The following is a 25,634-nucleotide window of genomic DNA, read 5'->3' as shown; positions in this document are numbered from 1 at the left end:
TTATTCATTTCTCCTTGCTGCTGATTGACTGCTGCCCTGTGACGCATCTCCAGCTGAGTGTTCGTGTGTTTTCCGGTTTGTTCTTCTTAACCCTGAAACCTCTGCAACCGGCTATAGTCATTTCCAAGTGCCATTTGCGAGCACGTAGGAGCTGAGTGTACTCGGCAACATACATTCATTGAATGCTGCAACTGGCTATAGTCAGTTCCCAGTGCAATTTACCAGCATGCCGGAGCTGATCAGTCAGTGCCGTACATTCGTTGAGCAGCCAGCTCATGACCACTGACGCTGCCTGCAGCACTGCAGCCTCACTGTCCCTGGGATTCAGCCGCTGCTCTAGACTAGCCTGCAGGCATCAGTGTTTATTTCTGTGTGCTTGCATTCAGCCAGTTTAAGCGCAGTTGACTTGGTGATTTACTGAATTTCATCAATGGTGTCAGTTGCCCCTTATTGTTCCAGTAGTTTTTTAAATTGTTTTTATAGTTCATTGGCAGTGTGTAAAATGATCAGTGTTGCAGTAATTGTGATGGTCTTTGCTTGAAAAACAATGTGTTCCATTAAAATTTCACTTTTTCTTTGTGAATTGTGACGTTTACTTAAAAAGTGCAGCAAAAAAGTATTTGGCGCCCAGGGATACATTAACCCCCAAGTATGTGGCAGTTTAAGGGTTAAAGCCCCAGGATGCCTTTGAAACACCCTGCACCTTCTAAGACTTCTGGCAATGAAAACACACTTGCATGAATTGCAGTGCATATAGCGGTAACATCGGTATATTACATCCTAGCACTGCGGGAGACATACCAGTACATTATACAGGTTAACCTTTAAATTCTTTTTTTTAGGTAATGTATTAAGCTGAGTTTGAAATTAAAGAGTTTTGGGGGCATATTTAGTGTTTAAATTATAAAAAGAGGTATTTTTTGTAACCACATCCAAAATTTGCAGTTTTGCAGTTTACTCTAGGAACGTAACCCCGCAAATTTTGGGGGTGTACTGTAATTATTTTTGTAGTATTAGATATTATGCAGGTCACGATTTAAAACAATTAAAAGTCTCTGGCCATTATAATTTTTGAATGTTCACATTAGGAACAGATGTGAATACATTTTGGATGAAATCTCTATCATCCACGTTACTTACAAAAACATTCATCAGAATCACTTTAATATTAAATAAATTGCCCATTACCTCGACATATTGCCTTTTAGTATCACATTATGTCTGACAGTACAAATGAGATAGTTTTGTGTATTAAGATTCCCACACGTCTAGTTTTCTTTGTATAGATGGAATGAAAAATTTGGCCAATCCAATCTCTTTGTAGCTGAAACTGGACCTTACTTATCATGTTGAGTCTCCTGTAAAAATATTATCTTGGCATTTAAACCTGTTAAGTGATTGAATGCTTTTTTCTGTTTAATTCCTGATTGAGACCTTTGTCATTTCAGCTCACGAAGTTCACTGTTTAGTCATAAAAACCTTGCTTCTGAACTTTTGTTGACATTTTGTACTCTTATGGAATTACATTTTTACATATGATAGCTTTGACCTGATATCCTATTATTGCAGAGTGTTATGGCTATGAAGCCTATTTTTGTGTTTGTGTTGGCATTAACGGTTATTGGAGTAGAAAGAATAAATTAGAAATAGCAAAGTTATCTTTCTTTATCTACACAACCCCCCACCCCTTTTTTTGCCTTTATGAGTGGGGCAGACCACAGACTAGTCCTCTAACATACTAAAATGAACCCCCTGCAGTGGTGTAGAAAAGTTAATATTGAGGTGTCTTTTGAAAGTACAGTCTCAATACAATAAACATAGGGAATGATGTTAAACAGAGACTGAGTTAATTTATAATAGCACATTTCTAATACAATAAGCTAAGACTGTGAAATGGTAAAAAAAACTGTAAATAGCCAGCTACTTTGTAGTTACCAAAAAGTACATATATTCAATGAAAGAAATTTCAATATAATGTAATAATTGAAGTTACAAAAAGGGAAAGGTAGCTGAAAAGAAAACAGAATGTATAGTTATTGCAAATGTCACATAACAAATGTTCCAAGAAGAGGCTTCTTTGCCTTGTCAGAACGTTGAATGACTCATGATTGTGTTTCAAAATGATGTTTGGATCGGTCTGCTTAGCTTTCTCTGCTTTGTTCAGAGAGCTAAAATGTAAAACTGACTTTAAATATTCACTTTTAATTTGCCCGGGCACAAGATGCTGTATCCAAAATCAGTACGGCATAGACACTGTTTAATACTGTAGTATGTGGCGAGTTTAGCAGCTGTTGTAAGAGAAGAATCTAGGAGAATATGAATGTGGTTATTTTCATATATAATCTCTTCCTTCTATCTAAGAAGGGACATGAAGTTTTGTTTGGCCTGTAGTTTGTCGAAATAGACAATAAGGTTTCTCAGTTTTGAGGCATTTGATCCACATATAGGTAGGCTGCTGAGATTTCAGTGTACGATTTGAAGTCTTCTTGTGTTATCTTGGAGAATAGCTCAGCTGTGAATTTCACTGGGTTTGGACTATCACATTTTTCAGGGAGACCTTTGATTCTGATGTTGTTCCTTCTATAACTTACCAGCACAGCCAGTTTGTTATCGAACACTTTGCATTCTGATTTTGCAGCCATTGCCTTTTCGTCAGCTATTTGAATACAAGTCATAAATATTTCTTTAACATCTTCAAGCGGAACAGCAAGTACTCTTAATTTTACTCTCTAACTTTATTTTCTTGTATTTTTTTTCATCAATTTTTCCTAGAATTTCTGTAAAGACTGTAGTAAGCTAATTACTTAAATGTTTCTCCAGGTCTTTTATATCTTGATGTTGTTTCTTGTTCTTCTTGTTTATATCCATTATTTCTTTATTTATATCCTTGTTTATATCACTGTTTATATTATGTATGTTCCAGAGTGCAGCAATCATTTCTACACATCTCTAAATGTAGCAGGCAACTGTCCTACATAACAAGTTGCAGGCAAAACAGAAATACTGCTTGCAGCTGTATATGTAAAAACAAAAATATAAAAAATAATAATACATAGGAATAGGCATTAACTAAGCTTATTGTATGCACAGGTTTGTACTCACCTGTGAGACCAGTGCTTGTTGTTGAATTACAGTCTTCACAAATCCATTAATATAGATATGGCATATACACTTTGCTGGCTAGAGTAATAATCAAAGCCCAGTTGTTATCCATGATAGACATGTACTGTATTACTTCTTAGAATTGCAGTTTTGAGCACCGTGCCTTATGCAGTATAGTCTGCTCTGCACGTAGTTTATTATTCTATTTTTGAATATCCCAATAAAAACTAATTTTACATCATTGCTTCTGCATAAAGTTTAAAAATAACCAAATGAAGTCAAACTATAAAATATTGTGTAAAAAAGTGTAATCAAAATTTATTTACAAATATATACAATATATCCTATTGTCCATATTCCTTAGTTGCCAAAATAAATAATGTTTTAGAATTTCACACCAACAGTCCATTAATTTTGTTACAATGATGGTTGTGCTTCACAATCTGGATTCCACTGGATTTTGAACCCTCCCAATAAAGAGAATAGAACCTGCAGGGAAATGACAATGTTAATATATAAAATATTCTGATATTTTAACTGTGTTTTAGCAAGTAGTATTATCTGCTACTTGGTTTACCACTTGAAAAGTAAAATATAACGTACTAGGGCAACATATAATGTATGTAGTTGTTTCCTTAAGTTTTTACATTCTGCTTTAATGCATTATAAAGTGTTGTCTTCAGTCACTGAACAAGTCTGGGGGCTCAGTGAAACCATTTAAAGTCCTGAAAATCATCATTAATCAGGCAGTGTGGTGTTGTAGTTAGGAACTGGGCTGTAAGCCACAAGGCTTCTGATTCAGTGTCTGCCACTGGATTGTAGGTAACGCTAAACAAGTCATTTAACCTTCCTGTGCTTTGAATATTAAAATGCGGACAAATTTACAGTAACTGATAAGCTTTCCAGTCTGGGTATTTATTTTTACAAACATGTCACTAAAGTAGTTCTCTGAATTTTGGCCTGCATAGCATGTGTATACAGTATGTGCACTGTACACATTACTGTGTCTACTCAGCATGGTGTTAGTGTGATACAAGCACAGATACAGTGAAGTCAGTTTACTTCAAATGTCTTGTTCTCGTAAGTGTTAGGTTTTTTTTGTATACTTTGTATGCATTTGCCTATATTAAACACATTTCCTTTCTGAGTTTATCGTAAGCATTATTTTGAAAAGTTAGTTGTCATTATTTACCAATGCTTTTATTTATACGTATTTTTTAACATTTTTACACATTACTTTATAAACAGGAATGCCTGATGTCATATTAAATGGTATACAGTATCTGGCATCCTGTCATTCAAATGCACTTCTGTTTTCTGATTTACACATGAAAGCATGTTATTTCAAATAAAGTGCCAAAACAGTTATAAAAACAAAAGCATGTTTTCACCAAAACATATAAAACTTTAAAAATGTAAAAAACATAATGATGAATTATTTTATGGTACTGTGTACTTTTTAACAAGGTATGAATTATAAAATGATACTCCCAAAATTTTGCTTTTTTTTTTGTACTAGTTTTTACTTTATTTTTTTCTTCTAGCATCCTAATATTGATTTTAATTTGATCAAAGTGTTTTCCCTTCATGTCTGGCAGTTTAGTTCAGGTGACTGATCTGAGCATTTAAAGTATCTTAACTCACACTTTCTGTTTCATGGAATATCCATGTAATGTGTTTTAAAGATAAACTTGGGCTTTGCAAAGGCTATTGTTGGTTGGTCTACTTTTTGGTTATTATTATTCTTATTTCAGTGTATTATATAGTTTAGTTTGCAGTGTTTTTTTTTTTTGGTAAACTACGAGGGAGCCCAAATGTGTAGTTTCTAAGCTAAAATATTTCTTAATTCAAAATGTGTCAGAATACACTTTAAAAGGGTAGTTCATCCATCCAACCCGCTATATCCTAACACAGGGTCACGGGGGTCTGGGTAGTTCATTGTTATCCAATTACATGCTTCAGCGTTACTGTCATTTAAGGCTACACATTGGTAATGTTTGGGAGCAAATGTGATTTTACAAGTTCAAATGCAGGATCCTTATTTACTTCATTTGTGGAAATTTCAGTGAAAGCAAAAATCAATCTAAGTGTACTCTTTAACAGCTTTTACTTCAGTATTTTCAGATTGTTGCAGCATACATTATATAACGTCCCATAAAATATAGGGCGCTGTTGCAAGGCTGAAAATTATACAAACACACATTGTTCATTGGTATTAAAAATTCAAGCAAACAGACAGTATTTTTTAAAAATCCCAGTACATTACTTAAAGTTGCTTTATTTATATCACCTTGCTCCCATCTCTTGTCTTTGATTTTCTATAAGTATATGCGATAATTCAACTTTTCTTTCACACTAATGGACTTCAGTTGGCTTAACTGTATCCAGTCAGCCTTCAAAGACTAGAGTTACAAATTCAGCAGTTACATTTTTACTGAACTGAATGATGCTGTTGTAGTGCTGATAGATCAGTGAATTACAGTTTCTCCCACGTATTTCTTAAGATATTATTATACATCCACAACTGATCTCCTTACACTACACATCGAGGCTTCCTTCTACTACTGAATAGGCATAAAATATTTACAAACTACAAAGTATATTAAGAACTCACCTGTACTTGCATGTCTCAAAAGGAAGAAGAATGGTCGATCTGCTTTAAATAAAGGAGCCCTTGATCTTTTTAATAACACCATGGCTGCAAGCAGTACCAGAAATAAATGTAAGTTCTAATTCATAATCAAAATACTACTGTATAATATCTGTCTTTGAAACATAATACAGACTCTAAATGCTTATGTGTTATTCAGCTCTTCTTAATAAAACAAAATATATTTTGGATGTTACTGTTAGATACCAATTTAAAATCTCCCTAAATCTCTTCAAATCCACCTTCCATTTGCTAAAACAGGGTAGAACAGGTTTAGGGCTACAGGGAGTTGGAGCATATCCTTACAGAACTGGGCACAAGTCACAATCCCAACAACTCACATCTAACATGTACATCTTTGGCAGGTGGATAGAAAGTCCCCAAAGACATTGACCAGGTTGGTATTTTTTTTTTAGTATAGTCTATAGCTCATCATGGCTTGTTCACATTATATTATTCAAAACTTGTGGCCCAATGAGCCTGGAGATCGATTGCAATGTTCACAGGTTGGATCTTGCCTTGGAAACATTTTGGACAATTTTAAACAAGACAGATGTGCTCGATAAAAGATTTTAAGTTGAATAATTGTATGCTTTGCGCATATGGAGCTAGAGTGAATTCTGTGCATGGCTGCCTTCACCCCTTTTCTGAAATGTTTAAGAGATCCTTTTCCCACTGTATTCTGGGATCTTTGAAAGGAAGGGACTTTTAAACTGTGTTTTTATATACAGTTATCCCTCGCTACATCGTGCTTCAACTTTCGCGGCTTCACTCTATTGCAGATTTTAAATGTAAGCATATCTAAATATATATCACAGATTTTTCCCTGGTTCGCGGATTTCTGCGGACAGTGGGTCTTTTAATTTATGGTACATGCTTCTTCAGTTTGTTTGCCCAGTTGATTTCATACAAGGGACACTATTGGCGGATGGCTTAGAAGCTACCCACTCAGAGCATGTATTAAATATTAACTAAAACTCCTCAATGATATAAGATATGCTTCCCGCGCGGTGCTTGATTGTTTGCTTTTCTCTCTCTCTGACATTCTCTGCCTGACGGAGGGGGTGTGAGCAGAGGGGCTGTTTGCACAGAGGCTGTTTGCTTAGAAGATACGGATGCTCCTCTAAAAAATGCCACCTTCGGCATACTTAAAAGCCCAAAAGCACGTATTGATTTTTTGACTGTTTGCTTTTCTGTTGCGCTCTCTCTCTCTGACATTCTCTGCTCCTGACACGCATTCTTTGAAGAGGAAGATATGTTTGCATTCTTATAATTGTGAGAAAGAACCGTCATCTCTGTCCTGTCATGGAGCACAGTTTAAACTTGCTCCAGAACAGAAGTAGGTGGGAGGTGAGGAAAATTGGGCAGATTTTGTTGAACAAAGTTTCTAATTTGGAAATAGTGGAGGAATTGTGTTGATGGAAAATTTAATTTGAAGTGTAATTGTTTATAGGATGCAAAGACGTTATCTATGTACAAATCTCTTAAGTGATTTAATCCTGTATGTTTTCCAAACATGAAATACTGTGTACGTTTGACAGGGTGGAAGAAGGTGGTTACATGCAGAAATGCCACAAATAAAAGCTTCTCTGTCTTGAAGTACTTCCCTCATTGGTTCCATATTCTGAGTGATGAAGCACAATTGGTTTGTTAGTATATGATAACTTGTATTTACTGGGGTACAAAGCAAGGAATATAAAGACGTACTGCAGGATTTTACTTCTATTGCGGACCAAGCCTGTGTGTGTTCATCTGCTTGTTGCAATGTCCAGGTTTTTTTATAGCTTGTATATTTGCTGCCCATTAATCAAACTGAAAGTTAGGTAGAGCCATGGTACCTTCTGCCTTGGGTCTTTGTAGGGCCGTCCTTTGGACGCGTGGATATTTTGAATTCCAAATAAGAGGTTATGATTGAATCTAACTTCTTAAAAAAGGATTTGTTTATGTATATGGGAATGTTTTGAAAAGGAAACAGAAGCTTACAAAAGATATTCATCTTGACAATGTTAATTCTCCCAGCTAAAGTTAGATGAAAGGTAGACTAAGCAAGTCTTGCTTAGGTTTTTCCATGCAGATAGCAAAATCTTCTTGATAAAGATTACTTGTGATGTTTACCCTTAGGTATTTAAACTGATATGTGATGATAAAAGCGAAGGTGTCCAATCTAATATTGTGTGCTAGAGAGTTCACTGGAAAGAGCACACCTTTATTCAAATTAATTTTAAGTCCAGAAATCTTTTGAAATTCTGTTAGTGCTGTTAGGACTGCAGGTGCAGCATTTTGTGGATCTGATATATATAGTACCATATCATCTGCACATAGTGATATTTTCTGTTCAAGTCCTTCTCTTATAATCCCATTTATTTCATAAGCATTTAAAAAGTGAACTGCCAGTGACTCAATGGCAATTGCAAATAGCAGTGGTGACAGGGGGCATCCTTGTCTAGTACCACATTCTAGTTTGAAGTAGTCTGAAATAATGTTGTTAATACAAACTGAACCTTCTGGACTGGTATATAGTAGTCTGGTCCATACATATATATTCCGACCAAACCCAAATTTCACCAATGTAGTGAAAACGTAGTCCAGTTCATCCATATGAAATGCTTTTTCTGCATGCAACGATAATATCATCTCCGAGAGCTAAATTAATTGAACATTTTTTTATAAAATCCGGCAGGGTAGTTATCAGAGCCTGCTGTTTTCTCACTCTGAAGTGAGTTTATAGCATCTAGTAATTCTGAGAGTGCAAGAGGTTTATCCAGTTCCTCCGCACTGAGAGTATCTAGTTGTGGTATCTGTAATGCATCCAAAAACACATTAGGTTGTGTCTTGTCTTCTTTAATCTAAGTAGAATATAAGGACTTATAGTGGTCTCTAAATGCATGTATTATATTTTTATTTTAATGATTTTGTCTCCATCTGTGTTGGTAATTACTGGTATTGCATTGCGAACTATCTGCTAATGGATTTGTTGAGCTAAGATCTTATTAGTCTTCTCTTTGTGTTCATAATAATGATGTGATTTAAAAATGAGTTGTTCTGTTTCTGTTGTTGTCGAGAGGTTGAGTTTTAAATGCAAAACCTGTCTTTTCCTATAAAGTGCCTAATTTGGAAACATGGCATATTCTTGATCTATTCTGGTAATTTCACTCATTAACTCTGATGCCTTCTTGGTTTCTGATTTATTTTTGTGGGAGAGATATGAAATAATCTGCCCTCTTAAGAAAGCCTTTAGAGTTTCCCAGAGTATTCCTGAGAGACCTCTGAGGATGTATTTGTCTCTCAAAAAAAAAAAAATCCATTTGCTTGGATATAAATGCAGTAAAGTTCTCGCCTGCTAATAAAAGTGGGTTAAATTGGCAGCTGCAAGATGAGTATGTGGGGCATCATGATTTGAGCTCCATGGTCAAAGGGGCGTGGTTAGAGATAACAATAGCGTTGTACTTGCAAGATTTAATGGTGGGCAAGAAATTGTTATCTATAAAGAAGTAATCAATTCTTGAGTAACAGTGATGTACTGGTGAGAAAAAGGAATACGCTCTTTTTGGGTTTAGAAATCTCCAGGTGTCTGATAAGCTGTGATCAATTAAAAACTGTATAATTGTGTTTGCAGTGTTAGATGATGCAGGAGACCTATCCAGGTCTGGATTTAAAACACAATTAAAGTCTCCAGCCATTATAATTTTATGAGTGTTCACATTAGGAATGGCAGCAAATACATTTTCGATGAAGTTCCTGTCATCCACATTGGGTGCATAGATATTTAGCAAAATCACTTTACATTTAAATAAATTACCCATAATGATCACATATTGCCCTATAGAATCAGATACTACATCTGATACTACAAATGAAATTGTTCTATGTATAAGAATTTCCATACCTTTAGTTTTCTTTGTAGAGCTGGAATGGAATATTTGTCCATTCCAATCTCTGTGCAAGGAAACTGATCCTTGCATAATAGTTGGGTCACCTATTAAGCGTACTATTGTAGAGTTTAGACATGTTAGGTGTGAGAATACTTTTTCTCTTTAATTCTTGAATGAGACCTTTAACATTCTAGCTTACAAAGATATCTGTTTGGTCATGGAGACATTGCTTCTGAACTTTTTTTTAACATTTTGTAGTCTTAAATTAAGCTTTGACCTTAACTTCCAGTTTTTCCAGGAGTTATTGGCATGGAGTCTATTGTTACATTGGCACTTACAATTGTAAGGATTAAAAGGATAGATTAGAAGTAACAGTATGTTTAATTTAGATTGTAATTTGTCAAAACATGCAATGACGCTTTCCGATTTTGAGGTATTCGATCCACATATGTGCGATAAGCTGCTGATACTGTATCTCAGTGTCTGATTTGAAGTCCTTCCCAAGTAATTAAGAGAATAGTTCAACAGTGAATTTTCACTGGGTTTGGGCTTTCACGGTTTTCATGGGAGACCTTCGATTCTGATATATTCTTTCTGTATTCTTCATCCAGTGCTAGTCTGTCTCCAAGCACTTTGCTTTCAGAATTTGCAGAGTTGTTGCTTTTGCGTCAGCAGTAGATGCCAGTTGTTCAGCTATTTCAATACGAGTCGTAAATGTTTGCTTAATGTCTTCAAACTGAGCACCAAGTTTTCTGACTTTATTCTCAGACTTAACTCATTTTCCTGTATTTTCTTCCTCATGTTTTTCTAGCATGCCTTTAAAGGATGCCTCAAAGTGATTACTTAAATGTTTCTCCTGGTCTTTAATATCCTGAAGCAGCTTCTTGTTTCTCTTGTGTATGGCCCTTATGTCTATCCTTATATCATTTGTAACCTTCTTTATATTTAGCTCCTTTAGAGACAAGATCACTGCGGTGATCATTATCTTCTGCTTGGACGGTCTTCTCCATGCTCCGTGGATGCATTAGAAAGCCCAGTTGGAGTTGGTGTTGCTGGCTTGCAGGGGGGTTGTTGACAGCACAGAAAGTAAGTGCCAGGTGCACATATGGACAACCCATGCCTGAACATGGTGTTCGTTATGGACAATCTGTGACGAGCACAGAAGTCCAATAACAAAACACCACGCGGCTTCAGATCAGGGGGCCATTCTTCCCAATCACGCCCTTCCAGGTCTCACTGTCATTGCCCACGTGAGCATTGAAGTCTCCCAGCAGAACGAGGGTCCCCAGAGGTGTGCTCTCTAGCACCCCCCTCCAAGGACTCCAAAAAAGGGTGGGTACTCCAGACTGCAGTTTGGCGCAAACAACAATTAGGACCTGTCCCCCCACCCGGAGGCGGAGGGAGGCTACCCACTCGTCTACTGGGGTGAACCCCAATGAATAGGCTCCAAGTCGGGGAGCAATAAGTATGCCCACCCCCGCTCGATGCCTCGCACCGGGGGCAATTCCATAGGGGTAGCATGTCCAGCCCCTCTTAAGAAGATTGGTTCTAGAGTCCACGCTGTGAGTCGAGGTGAGCACGACTATATCTAGCCGGAATCTTTCGACCTTGCGCACCAGCTCAGGCTCCTTCCCCTTCAGAGAGGTGACATTCCATGTCCCCAGAGCCAGCTTCTGTAACCAAGGATTGGACCACCAAGGTCCCTGCCTTCAGCCACCACCCGACTCACACTGCATCCAACCTCCTTGGCCCCTCCTACAGGTGGTGAGCCCATGGGAAGGGGGTCCCACGTTGCCTCTAGAGGGGGGCCCTGGTGACTCGCGTCCGGGCTAGGGAAAACGCCATCCAAAGTTTTTCTTCGTCATAAGAGGTTTTCTGAACTGCTCTTTGTCCCGTTCCTCACCTAGGACCAGTTTGCCTTGGGTGGCCCTACTAGGGGCATAAAGCCCCCGACAACAGAGCTCCTAGGATCATTGGGACACTCAAACCCCTCAAAAACGATAAGATAGCGGCTCGTGGAGGAGCCTTTCATTAAAATGGTTGTTAATTTAGTCTGTTAAAATGGTTAAGAAAAAATGAAGGAAACGTGTGGAAATATATAAGGAATTAGAATTCTTTCAGAAAAAAGAAGAAAAAAAGTTATTCTATGCTTCAAAGTACATAGTTGGCACCAAATGTAATATACATGGATGAAGATCATATCTTCTGTATTCTGGAAAACATTATGTATGTTTGGAAAACTTAATGGAATTAAGGATTTCATGTGTGTAGAGATTATATGCTAGTGTTATAAAACATAGGGCTACGATTAGTAAATAAAAGATAGTAAACATGTAGCGGCAAAATTGTTTTGTTAAATCAAAATATAACTGGAAGTGTGTGATGACATGTGCATGAGTTTGTTGTGAAGTGGATGGTGTCTTACCCAGGGTTGGTTCCTGCCTAATGCCCATGGCTGATGAGGAAACAATGTGTCAAAGACACTTTCAAGATATTCTAGAACTAAAAGCACCACGAGTATAAAGGTGCTGTCATAATATACTACAATCAACAAGTCACTGTAAAAAAAAAAAAAAAAAAAATTCAAAAATCCAACAAAACAAGATACTAATTCAGATCATTATTTTCACTTTACAAATTTAAATCATATAGCATATTTAATTTTTCAGCACACCCTCAAAAACATTTAATTTAATTTTAAATTGTTACGATTATGTAATAACCTGTAGCAGATGATGCTTTGGTTCCATGTTCTGTTATTTCAATTTCTGCTTCATGTATAGCTTCTGACACGTAAAGGCTGTCTTGTTCTGCAAGACACAGATATGTGTGTGTTGTTTTTTTTTATTTTTTTAAAGAAACAATTAAGTAAATTAAGCAAACCGTTAAATAAAAAATAGTGTACCTGAAATTCCTCCAAAGTCAGCTTTATTGGGATCAAAAAGGTCTTTGATTCCTAGAGCAAATAAGGCTGTCTTTAGGTTGAATTTATTTTTTATTATAAACCTGAGAAGAAAACACATGAAATTCTTAATCATCTTTAATTCCATTTAGTTACAGGCTATCTGTTTTACATGTTATCACTATACACTAATGATATGCAGATTGGAAAATTTTACTGCTCCTGTAACAGCACTAATTTCCCCCTGAACAGCAAGTACTTTTTTAATAAACATTTTAAGGGTTCTACAGTCCTTATTTACAGTTTACACCAACAAAATTGTCTTTGTCTCTATGAAAGTCAGCAGGGTGTGGAGATGGCGCTGCAGGTTTTTTTGTGCGGTCAGAGATCTGGTTGGTAAAGCCAATATGCCATCCGAGAGCTCATTGGGAATGCTTTCCTGAAGGTAGGTCAATGTACAATCCACAGTTTTGGTGGGAACTCTGCCTAGTCAGGTAGAGTAATGAAGGTGGCCAGAGGAGGACTAAACTCTTTCTATCAGTCCTCCAGGCCATAAGAGAGCATCAGAAAGCTAATTCCAGGTTTCAGCCAAATTTAGGTGAGCCTGGCTGTTTAAGTAGATGGCTGCATGCTTCCCAAAGATTCAGGGATGATCTGGAACTGTTGGTCAGCCAATTGGCCATGACTCTGGAAGTAGTCAAGGGCTATGGGCAGGTGAGCTTGGAATTGCGAGTGAAGTGTTAGGCAAGGGCTCACCTGGCAGGGAAGTGGAGAAACAGGAGAGAAATCTGTCAGTATCACTGTTGGGACAGAAGAGCGGAGGAGAAAGGCAGGCCAGGGGCACAGTATTATGTATTGTGGATACAGGTCATGAGGTGGCAAGTGTTTATTGTTTTAACTTTATGTAAACCTGTGCCCTTAATCTGCCTGGAACCCTTTTGTTCAATAAATAAAAACAACCCTTTTGTTCTATAAATAAAAAGCCTTGTGACTTGATTGGGTGGTGTCTGTGGGTCATTTCAAGTCAGGGATTGGCTCACAAGAACCCTCCATTAGTCACATCTCATATATTTTAATCTCCAAATTTAGTTTTTTGAAATTGTGTATTTAGATGTTCGTCAGCTTCTGCTGAATATTATTCTGCAGTGTCAGAATTTATTTACAGCATAAAGTATATTGTACTTGTATTAATAACTCAACAACCTAGGAGGATAACAACCACTCATTTGTTCATCTTACTTTTTTTTTCAAAATATTTCATTAAAAGCAGTTCACTTTAAATATGAGACCACATATAAGTGCAAATGGCAACAATTTAAGTTATTAGAGACTATTGTATTTTTTTATTTGCAATTCAAGATCATCTGCTGTCTGGCTTAAAAAAACCTCAAATCTTAACATTTTTAACAAGATACTGAATTAACATGAAGCAAACAAAAAAAATATCAGACTTTTGTGTGCTAAAGGTCAGGGCAGCATTATCGTTCATAATTTCAAACAGAAGTTAAAGTCAGATTATAATGATGGGCAGAGTGAGTCGTCTGATTAAATAAGGAGTGCAGTCAACAACAGGATTGACATAAAATTAAGAAATTGTTTTGAACAAAAGCCTGTAGCCACTATAGTCCTCTAGGATGAGGATCTTTCACCCAGGAATTAAAGAGCAATGATTTAATAGTGACAAACTAGTTATCAATGCATCATTTAAACACTTTAAAGAAAGGATGTTACATAGTCATCTTTGAAGTATATCCACTAAAGCTTAAAAGTATTTTGACTTTAACATAAGAGTTGAAAAACCTGTCTGTCTCCTAATCCCTTGTCTTCCATTTTTATTTCAGAGATGTAGGCAATTTTGAATCTATCTGAATAATTTCTGAAAGTATGTATGTATGTATATGTAATGTTTTGCAGGTAAGCAAACTGTGTTATAAAGTGATTATTATTACTTATTAGTAACCTGAAAATGCTGTTTTCCCAAGTTAACCATCTTTTCTTTAAACAATTATTGGCTATTGAAAGATTTTTGCCGTCATTATTCAAATGTGCAATTTTCCTCTAAAAGCATGTTCTGTCTTATTAGGTGGTTATATTACCATATCTTAACAACTAGCATGATACCAGAATTGATTTTGCTGCCTTAAAAGGAACTTGTAGTTCATCTTCCTATGCATCTAATACCCCATTTTTATATTTATGAACATCAAATTTTCTCAGATCAAGTAATTGATATTCATTGATTTTATGCAATTGACTGTCCTTTCTTTCTCTCAGGTAGGGGTTGAATTATAATTTTGTTATGTTTTGTTGTTTCTCTTTTTTATTTGTTTTTTTATTTGTTGTATTTGTTCTGCAAATTTTATATGCTTGAATGTAAACTATAAAACTCTGAAATAAAATATTAATAATAAAATAACAATATAGAGACATTTAGTTTAAGAAAAAAGTCAAAATAATACTTTTATGTTTTTTTACCAGATGCTTTATCATATTAACCTCTTATTTGAAGACCAATTGTTAAACAGTTTTCCTCAGTATCTGAAAAGTGAGGCATTTGAATATAATAGATTCACACTAATCTTTCTATTATATAAAAAAACTCCTGGGATGAGACGAGACTTTTTCAGAGAGATTTCACCTCCCAAGAGACAAGACTTTGTGCCAAGAGAGTTAACCACGGCCGGGGCTGGAATTAAAAGACAAAGAGTAGATGACAAAGTAGAATGTTGCAAAGAGGTTCAAAAACATTGGCACGATACACATGCAGAGCAGGTTAGAGATAATGAAAATACTAAAATTCGAAAGTCTCAAAAAAAACGATAGTAAAGATTGCATAAGCACAAACAAATGTAAATTATTACTCTGTGAAATAACAGAGCAGCGAAAGAGATTGAATATATGGACATCAGTGATATGACAGAAGTATGCAGATATTATTCAGATTTAAACTTTTAAGTCAAAGATTTGTAGATAGTCTAATTCGTGTTGCCATCAGGGAAAAGTAGTGTTTCTTCCCAATGAAGAGGCGTATCCGTGAGAATGAAAAGTTTTGTTGTTTGGTGAAAGTGAAATCTATATACGCGAGCGGCAGAGACGCGAAGTGGCTGTTGTGTAGCGCACGTGAGCGGGGGGTGAAGTCCCCAAGTATTTAATGAAAGATGACCTATAAATATATTTTAATTATAAATACATATATTATTTTAAAAAGTAATTGCTTTTTTCTGCTAATGATACTAACCTTGGCAGGAAGACATCCAACTTAATTTTACTCAGGCCACTTGTCCATTGTGAAATTGCTCGCGCTGTGATGCAAGGTTCAATAAGAGCAAGGGAGATTTTCCTATCAGTGGGAAGCACTAAAAACAGACTGACTTCATTTGCAAGAAAGGGAAGCTCCAAGACTGTCAGTCTCTGCTCTGCTGGAGTTTTAAATTGACCTGCAAATGACCAAGAGAAATTTTAGGCTTGCTATCATTAGTGAGTTTTCACATTTCATTTTCATTAATGAGTTTTCACATAGTTTTCTTTTATTAAGGCATTTTCTAAAATACATATGTACTAATGGCATGGTGACGCAGTGGTAGCTTTGCTTCCTTATAGTAAGGAGAACAGGGTTCAAGTTCCAGGTCATCCCTGCATGGTGTTTGCGTGTCTTCCCCGTGGGTTTTTTTTCCAGGTGCTCTGGTTTCCTCCTACAGTCCAAAAACATGCAGGTTTGGTGAATTGGAAATCCTAAATTGTTCCTAGTGTGTGTGTTTCTTCGCCCTGCAATGGACTGGCACCCTGTCTGGGGTTTGTTCCTGCCTTGCACCCTGTGTCAAGTTGTAAAATGACTGACTGTATGTACTGCCAGCTTCTAAAGAAAGATTACATGCACACACAAAACTGGGATGAAGTGAATAACCGGGTTAAGGCAGAAACCTAGTTCCTTTAAAAAACAGTTTACATGTGTAAGGCTACTTATGGAGTCCTTCTTTGGTAAAACACTCCACTGTCAAAAAAATGTGCTAAAAAGATTCAACATCATTAATGGCTTCCATGAATCCAAAAACAAGCATGGAATCTGTGTCTCCTGACATTGTGCTGCTGATCTTAGAACTATGTTCAGTTCATCAACATAGTTATCAATTTTTGAAAAATTCAGACAGATTACATAAGCCTGGAGAAGGAATAATGTGATTGCCCAGACAATTTATCTTTGTGGACGCTTCCACCCTTTTCTCCCTATTGCTGCTAGATGTATGTGCTAAACAAACACAAACGCAAACTAACAGAGTGAAATGAACAAGTGCATCTACGGTATTCTTAACTGCAACCTGGTGAAAGGTTTACATGTCCACATAACCGCGTAACTCACAGAGAAGTTTGTGTGTTAACCCTGTTTCTCAGTGACCAATATCCCATTTTCTCCAACTGGAATAAGGGTATACATGACATTTTATAAACTTAATAACAAATTATTAAACCATATGTGAATGCAATGATTTTATTGAAGAGAGAACTGTTATTAATGAATAACATCCTACTGTGTGTGTCATGACTTCCAAGGTTGTCCTCAAAGGCAGCTTGTGGACTACAGCAAATGTGTTATCCATAGACCTGTCAACTTTTTGAGCTAATTGAAGTGGGACAAGGACAACTGTAACTGAGCTGTTAATGTGTACAAAATTATAAACCTGTTTAAGTACTTTATGGTGATTAAGTCTTTCAGGCATAGTTTCTTAATCAATTGCACTATGTTTGTTTGTATTTTTTAATGTACACATGTATGGCAGAAATGAAAATCTATCCATTTTCTGAACAATTTAGTCCAAAGCACCGAGTATAATGGGACAACCAATCCATTGTTTGGCACTCTCACTGAATGTCACCATTTACCCTAACTTGTAGTTCCTGTGTAGGCTTCACAAGGGCACTGTCCGAGCCTAGATCTTTGCATGGTATCGGTATGCACTTACAGGATCGCAGTATGTTGGCAAACGTTCGTGGATGTAGAGTTTCATAGATAAGCAAAGGTTTTAAGTGTGCAGGACATAGCACTACCTGGGCTAGATGCTTTGCTTGTCTTAAGTATACAGAATACAACACATTCACTAAACTGTAGCATAAATGTTTCTGTGAGCCTTCAAATAAGTATCTGTAGTTTGACCTTTAAAAACAGTGAAATCTACTCCCCTTGTAGTAATGGCTTTAATGGCATTACTTTTATATTAATAAATATATAAATCAGGAGGCCACAACGGCAGGCTTTTACTTCAGCCATCTTTATTCAGAGGCTCCTGTATGTCCTGCTTTTAATTTAAGTCCTTGTTCAACTATACCTATTCATTTTAAGTTCACCCGAGAAGTGCAATGGTAAGTGCAATTAAACAAACCATTTAAGAAATGTCAGGAGTAAACTTCTTAGAAGTTGATAGTAGTGAAAAACCTGCTGCCAATAAACAGCTGTGCAATTTGGTTGTGGGCATATGTTAACAGTTTAGAGTTAGTTATTCTATTTGTACTTCAAAAAAGTCAACACATAAAAAAGAGTACTTTTGTATTATTAATCCTGTATTAAAAGCATTTGTTTTTACCAAAGTTGACTTCTGCTGCTTGGTACATCATTGGAACTTTAATGGTTGATCCATCTGCAGTGATGAAAGGCAGGTTCTGAGTGTTTGTGAAAGAGAACTGTTTCCGCCAAGTACTTTTGAAGTGCAAAGCACTGACTATAGCAATCTGTGCAAGAGCTGAACCTATGTGTTCACAAGATATGACATCTGTTACTTCACCTGCAACGTAAAAATAAAAATACCAAATTAGCTACTAAGCACTTCAGGAAGGAGAAGTACATTTACAATGCATTACTCTGCTTAAACAGAAAATTAGATACTTTTAAGATGTTCTTTAAAATAAAAAATAAATGCCAAGAATAATGTGATTGAAATGAGAACTTTTCTTAATTGATGAAGTGTATTGGTTATTAAGGAATCAAAGTAATTTGTGCCAAAAAGTTTTCTTTATCTAGTATGTTTCCCTCTGAATTGCACAGCAATGAGTCACATCAGTGAAAATGCCACATCACAGACAAAGGCAAAGAGTGCATTCCACTGCATGCAGAGTTCTTCACTTGAACTCCGAGCAAAGACTCACAGCACCCATCCTTTAAAGGCTTGGTTTCATATAAATATTGATCTGAACTGTAAGTAGCTGGTAAACAGCCAACAGAGGACCTGCTTTCTCTTGTTTGGTTGTTACTGTGTAATAAGCTAATGATCAACTATAGTAGGTATTTGGGAGAAAAATAGCCTTGAGTCACAACATTGCAGTTTAGCTCTCTATCACCAAGATCAACACACTCCAGATTGGAAGCAGAATAAAAGCTCAATGCTACACTTCAAAATCTGGAATTGAGACTCCACCCTATAATTTATCATTAATTAGTGTGGATATATATATATATATATATATATATATATATATATATATATATTAATATATATATATTAATATATTGCATTCTGTTTCTTAAAATAAGTGCACTTCAATACCTAATAGCTCTGATATGTAAAATAATGTGGAAACCTTACCTATTTGTTTGAATAATTATTGCCATTGCCAAAAGCAAAACTGACAATTATTTGATTAACATCAATCTATTCCTCTTTTCCCACATCTCCTACAACAGTAGAAGGTAATGTCTAACATAAAGTCACAGAATGACTTAAATTACAAAAGGCAAAGTTCAGTCTGTTAAAATTAGGAATACACTTTAAATAATAAAATAAGTACATGACACTTTAATGAATTAACATGATAATTATTTGTAATGCATTAAAATTTTCAGTGTTCTCCTCATCTTTGTTTCTAAGTAAGTTGCATTAAGGAGTAAGCCATTGTGCGGTCTCTTTCTAATTTTTATGTGATGATGCTTACCTCCAGTATGACTCTTCACCCATTGGTTGATCTGTCTGTGTGTCTGGTCAGGTTGACTGAAATCTGTACGCTGAAGACTACTGTTTGCCCAGGATGACAGCTGCTGAACAAAGGCAGGTGAGATCACAGCATCCCTGTGAATGAAGACAGCAGAGAGCAGTTGTAGGATCCCCGCTTGACTTGAGTTATTCAAGCCATCATACATCTTTTGCAGGTAGTCTAGTACTCTGTGATCTGGTAAAAAAAGAAACTATTACAGTTAATTTAAAGCAATATTTACTAGAGATTGCCTTTATACTTTATCCTAATTTCAATATATTTTGTTGCTGCTCTTCACTTATGGGAAATATTATTAATTGATCAACATGCTGCCAAGTACCTTCCTGTTTTATATCTGTTAAACAAAGAAGTAAAGCATCTTGCCAAACTTGCCAATCAAAAAGTAATACCATACACAATACTCATGTTTTGCTTTATAATAAAAAAGCTCCAAGAATAGACAACAGTAAACTGCTTAGTAACAGTAATCCAAGGGATTCTGACACATACATTACATCAAGAACAAGAAGTATAGAAAGATAATGTGTAAAAGAATAGATCATGTGTAAAAGCTCATTCTTACCATTAATATTATAGCCTAGAACATCTTCCAGCTGTGAGAATGTATTTCGTTTTGCCCCAATTTGTAAAAGCCCCATTGAGACAGAAATCCCAGCTGGAGAAATAATTACATTGGAGTTGTTCTTGGTTTCTTTTAACATTTGATAGAAGTTGATTGCGAATTCTATATTCATTTCTTTAAATTTCTCCTGGAGGTCTCCAGTTGCCTTCTTGAATATGCAGAGGTACAAAATTAGTCTTGTCATAGTTGTTTGCCACATCACAAACCTAATGAATGTTCAAAGTTAATAAGCAGGCAGTCTCTGTAAAAAAAAAAAACAAGAATGTGAATTAAAACCGAGGGCTGAAAATATATTATTTTAAAAGATTATAATGTTAGAAAAAAAAAAACTGCACAACTGTAAACCTTTCTTTGTATTAAATTATTAAAACTAATTAGTATACCATACTGCCCTTCAGAGGACTTAAATTAAGTCATCACCACTGTTTTTCTTCTCTTCATGTTAAAGCAAAATTAGCACTCATGCCCAATATTTAGTAGTTTTATTTCTGAAAATTCTGATCACATTTAGTGTAGCTAATTAGTTAATAATAAATAACAAATGAGCAAATAAAGGTCTTATGGTACCCGGGCCAAAAAAACTGCCTCAAATATAAATGTATAATGAGAAAATATGAAAACAAATGGGTGCTCTCCTGTCATTCCTGAACCCAGAATGAATACCAAGAATACAAATAATTAATAGGGAGGGTTAAACAAAGAAAGGGAAATTATATATTCAAACATTAAGGAAACTAAAACCTGCTGCCCTCTGGACCTACCTAAAAATGTATTCAACACTGACTAAAAAGTAATGTGACCTGCCACCTGGAAGTACCACCCTACAAGGACCTCCTTCTCTTCCACTCAACTGTTATGCCCTTGTTATTCCCCTCTACCCAACCTACCATCTCCAGTGATCTTTACAGAAGGAGTTTTTAAGATCTAGCCAGGGATCATTCATGCACTGGGAATACTTTGTTGAACCCTTGATGCAGTCCTGCTAGATCTCCCTTTGGTGTTTCAGGTGCCCCTGCAGTCCTAAGCCCCAGCTCCCATTTAAATGGACTAGCAGTTTTGCCCAATAATCAGCAGAGTCCCCCATATGCAGTGTGGTGTGGCCCCTGCTGTCTGTACTTTAAGGTATAACCTAGATTCCCTCTACAGGCAGCAAAAAAAAAAATAGAACAAAACTGCACATCATAAAGAAATGACTTGAAGTATGAACTGTCCTTAAAATGAGACTTCAAAAACAATTATGAAAGAAAGTGTTGTATGCTATCAATGAATTCTGTCATGGACAATGAAGGCAAAGCATGTCTGCATTTACTTAGTTTGCCAGTGAGGAAGAGGATGGATGTTATCCTGCAGTATACTGCGCACTAAGTATACATTATAATTAAACAAAAAACAGAACTGCCATGCTATATTGAAGCAAATGCACCGTTTAATTTCCACTGTGCTTTTTTCATTGTTCTATTCATGTTACTGCACAATATGCTTTCTACTTAAAATAATTCTTTACATTTATATATCGCTTTTCTCAGTACTCAAAGCACTTTACATAGAGAGTGGGGAGCTACTTCAACAACCACCAATGTGCAGCATCCACCTGGATGATGCAACAGCAACCATTTTGCACCAGCATGCTTACCACACATTAGCTAATAAGGGGTTAAGGGGTGTGAGAGAGAGGGGATGATTAGGGGGCCAGAATGACTAGGCCATGGAAGGCAATTTAGCCTGGCCATCAGGATACACTCTACTCTTTATGAAGGATGACCAAGGATATTTAATGACAACAGAAAGTCAGGACCTCGGTTTTATGTCTCATCATAAGGATGGTGTCATTTGTACAGTACAGTGTCCCTGTCACTGCACTGGGGCATTGGGACCCACACACAGACCACAGGGTAAGTGCGCTCTGCTGGCCTCGACATCAACTCAAGTACTTTATGTTCACTTCTTATTCTAATTATTAATTTCAATAGAGTTTATTATTTTAAGATGACGTTTGTAAGTGTTCACTATTAAAACTAAAATAGTTTAATCACCAATTCTGTTATTTTCTTATTTTACACTTCTATGTATACCATGTACTTGGCATTATATCTTGGTTTGCTAGCAATAAAAACTGACTGTACATGAGAGGTGCATAACCATGCTTTTGGATTTATGTCATGTGCTGGTTTATTATGGTGGATACCATATAGTTAGGCTGTTTGTATTGATAACTGGACTCCTTATTTTAGAGAATAATTTGATTAACTATTGTCTTTTCTCTTAATGGTTTTTCGTTTCAAAATTAGCATACAATAATCATGTGGACTGCTCAGTACTGTATTAATACTGTTTCAAGTTTTTTAACAGTTCTTAAACAGAAGGAAAACTTTAATACATAGATAAAATTAAAAATAACAAGGTATCCTGCAAAACACAACCTAATATGGTGCACTGTGTGCCTGCTCATTGCAGATTACCTCATTTTAAAAGCTAATTAGAAATAAATGAGAGACACATATTGAAAATTAAATTAAGCAGTAAATGCATTTTTTTTCTCTGTAAGCCTTTAATGGAAAACTGTATTTATATATAGCTGGAAGTATTCTTGCATGAAAAAGTTATCTGTAACTCATCCTGCATCCTATTAGTCAACTAGTAAATTACACAGAATTCACTAAATCACAGTTTTTTAAAGCAAGTGTACCTACAAGCTGCTGTAAGTTCAGAAGGAAGATGACAAACTGTTCAGGAAGGATTTGGAAACTTAATAGCAATTCAGCATTTGGGGGTCACGATTCTGTAAAACAATCAGACCTTCAAACATGATATGCTTTTGATGTAGGTAAACATTAGTATGTTTTATAACTGTACATGTTCTACAATTGTAAGTGAAGCCATCTTTGGGATGATTTGAAAATTAATCCTTATATTCTGTAACCTGCTTTGCTAATTTAAATTTTGGGTTCAAAAACAACTGCCAACTTAAATTTATTTTCAAAGAAAACATATATGCTAACAGATAATCAAATGTCACTGAAATTTTGGGCATCATTGACAAATTTTTTCACTCAGAAATTACTAATTTATGCATACATCTCTTGGTATTTTACAACTGAGGAATTGCCTTCTACATGTAATTTAACCTATAGGGATTTCTTATTTTATTATGCATAGCATTGACTTTTCTCAGATTAGACAGTATAAATATAATTTATTAACTTCATATTAAAAACTGCAAAATATTAATTACCTGCACTTGACCTAACCTAACACAAACTGTTTACAATGCTGGAGTGTTAAAAATGAAGTCCTAGAGAACAAAGCAATGCTGCTTACCTTATGTGCTCCCGCGGTGCAAAGAAGATCTTGTGAAGCTCTGAATCCAGACTTCAATGCCCTACTCTAGTTGAAGGCTTTTTCAGTGAAGTGACACCCCTCCCCATTTGTGCAGGACGCTCCTTGGCCCACTCCAAGCCAAAGTCCCGCCTCTTCTCCAAAAGAATTTGAAAGTCTTGCTTTTCATCCCCAATCTTTGATACAATGTAGTATCTATCAACAAAATTTGTTTATGATTCATACGGATGACTTTACAGTAGTACCTAAAACTTGTCAAACTGTATCAATGCTTGTAATGCATTGTGCTTTATAATATCGAGCATTAATTATCTTGTAAATCATATACTGTAAGTTCAGTCATCAAAACTTGCTTGTTCTGTTCAATACTACTACAAAAGTAACAGGCTGAAAATATGAGTATATGCATGTCAGTCATTGTACACTTCTGTGTATCTATAACTTCACAAAGTGTGAAAATTACAGTATTGACTTGTTTTAATTAATTTGTCACCAGGGCTGAAATATCTTAGCCTGTATATCTGACAAAAAAGAAAAGATGCAGCACTTTATTAAGTACTATAATATTGGGCTTTGGGCTGGCACCCTGTCGCTGTGTTGGCTGGGATTGGCTCCTGCAGACCCCTGTGCCCCTGTAGTTAGGATATAACTGGTTGTATGATGGATGGAGATATATATATATATATATATATATATATATATATATATATATATATAATAAGTGTGGGGAAAAAGGTTTAGATAGTTACAGTTGTTTGTATGGAAAAAGACAAGCAGGTTATGATTAATACAATATCTTTATTAACTCAATAGTATGTCACAATGGCACAGTGCATTTAGGTATATTCTCATAAGTGTTCAAATTGCCTGACTTCATTATTTACACATTCTTGTAGTCTTCTTGCGAAGTAAGGTTGCCTCTCTCTAACTATCTATCTATGTATCATATATATATATATATATATATATACACACATACACACACACACATACAATGCCCATAAAAGGTACAGTGAATTTAAATTGGCATTGATCAACAGAAAAATACTTTTTAAAGCAAAGTGGTCCAAATTAATTGCAAAATATATATATATATATATATATATATATATATATATATATATATATATATATATATATATATATATACAGAATACAGAAGATACTAACTAATGAAACTAAGGAATAATGTATTAATTATTTAGTATTTAAAATCTTTAAGATCCATCCACTTTCTAAACCGCTTATCCAGAGAGAGAGAGAAGGTGGAGTCTATCCCAGTAAACATAATGACTTAAACTGGAGTTTATGAATAAATTCCAAAGTAGTGTGGTAGAGAGTGGCACTTTCAAAACTCGAGTCGATGCTCTTTTACAATGAATGTACAGTTTTCATGTATGCGTGCATTGTTTGGTTCATTCGGAAAATCTATATTGACATTAACATGCCAAAAGCGTCATTTCAGATGAGCTATCAGCTGTAAATGTTGCCGTCTGTTTCACTTTCAACTCTTTTGCAAGAAACTGAATCGGCTCCATTTCAATTACCGTTCGACTAGAAACCTTTCTCTGTTTTTAGGGAATGATTGAGTAATTAATAATCGCAACTTTCAAGACAGTCCGTCGATTTTCAAAGGCAGGTTGCTTACCGCTTAAATGCCCAACCTTCCACCCATCCTCAATATGCGTTTTGCTCAGTCAGAAATCCTAGCGACCGGAGCCTATACCCGGCAGCATTGATCGTGAAGAAGCATCCAACGCAGCGCACATACTCGCATACCTGGTACATTTAGCGCCCAAAAAAGGCATTTAAATACACGAAATCGTTTTAAAGTGGTTCAAGAACGCTCCACAAGAAAAGCATGTCGAGGCTTTGGTGTGTTTGAGATTATGATTACTACATTATTTTCCCAGTACAGTACGTGATGTTTTCTAACGTTAGAAAGTTACTAAAAGGCATTTGACCCGTGCAGTGTTCAGTCTTATTAATACAAGGACTGTAATCTGCTACAGAAAACATTGTACGCATCACTTCTGGCGTTGTTACTCTCACAATTAACAGTCTAGTAAAATGATTTATAAGTGAAAATCGCCTGACGGGTACAAGTCACGTGCCTTTGAAGAGCTGCGTGGGCTTCCCCAGTCTCGCGAGCGCGCGCCGCAAACTCCAATG

At 35.9% G+C, this 25,634-nt stretch overlaps 1 protein-coding gene across 1 annotated transcript; it reads right to left on the bottom strand.

Annotated features, from left to right (window-relative positions):
• Window positions 1-3,393: 3,393 nt before the first annotated feature.
• Window positions 3,394-23,708, bottom strand: serpine3 (serpin peptidase inhibitor, clade E (nexin, plasminogen activator inhibitor type 1), member 3). Its single transcript, XM_039745219.1, has 9 exons — window positions 23,445-23,708; window positions 20,067-20,367; window positions 19,445-19,678; window positions 18,103-18,300; window positions 15,765-15,963; window positions 12,530-12,630; window positions 12,348-12,434; window positions 5,717-5,800; window positions 3,394-3,591 (listed from the first exon to the last, which is right to left on the bottom strand). Exons 2-9 carry the CDS (start codon window positions 20,323-20,325, stop codon window positions 3,539-3,541), a joined length of 1,215 nt encoding a protein of 404 aa, XP_039601153.1. The 5' UTR covers window positions 20,326-20,367; window positions 23,445-23,708; the 3' UTR covers window positions 3,394-3,538.
• Between the last annotated feature and the right edge of the window lie 1,926 nt (window positions 23,709-25,634).

Source organism: Polypterus senegalus, chromosome 2 (genome assembly GCF_016835505.1).
Source record: "Polypterus senegalus isolate Bchr_013 chromosome 2, ASM1683550v1, whole genome shotgun sequence".
Classification (NCBI taxonomy): Eukaryota; Metazoa; Chordata; class Cladistia; order Polypteriformes; family Polypteridae; genus Polypterus; species Polypterus senegalus.
Note: the sequence above shows the minus strand (reverse complement) of the source record. Positions and strands in the feature narration are given on the sequence as shown.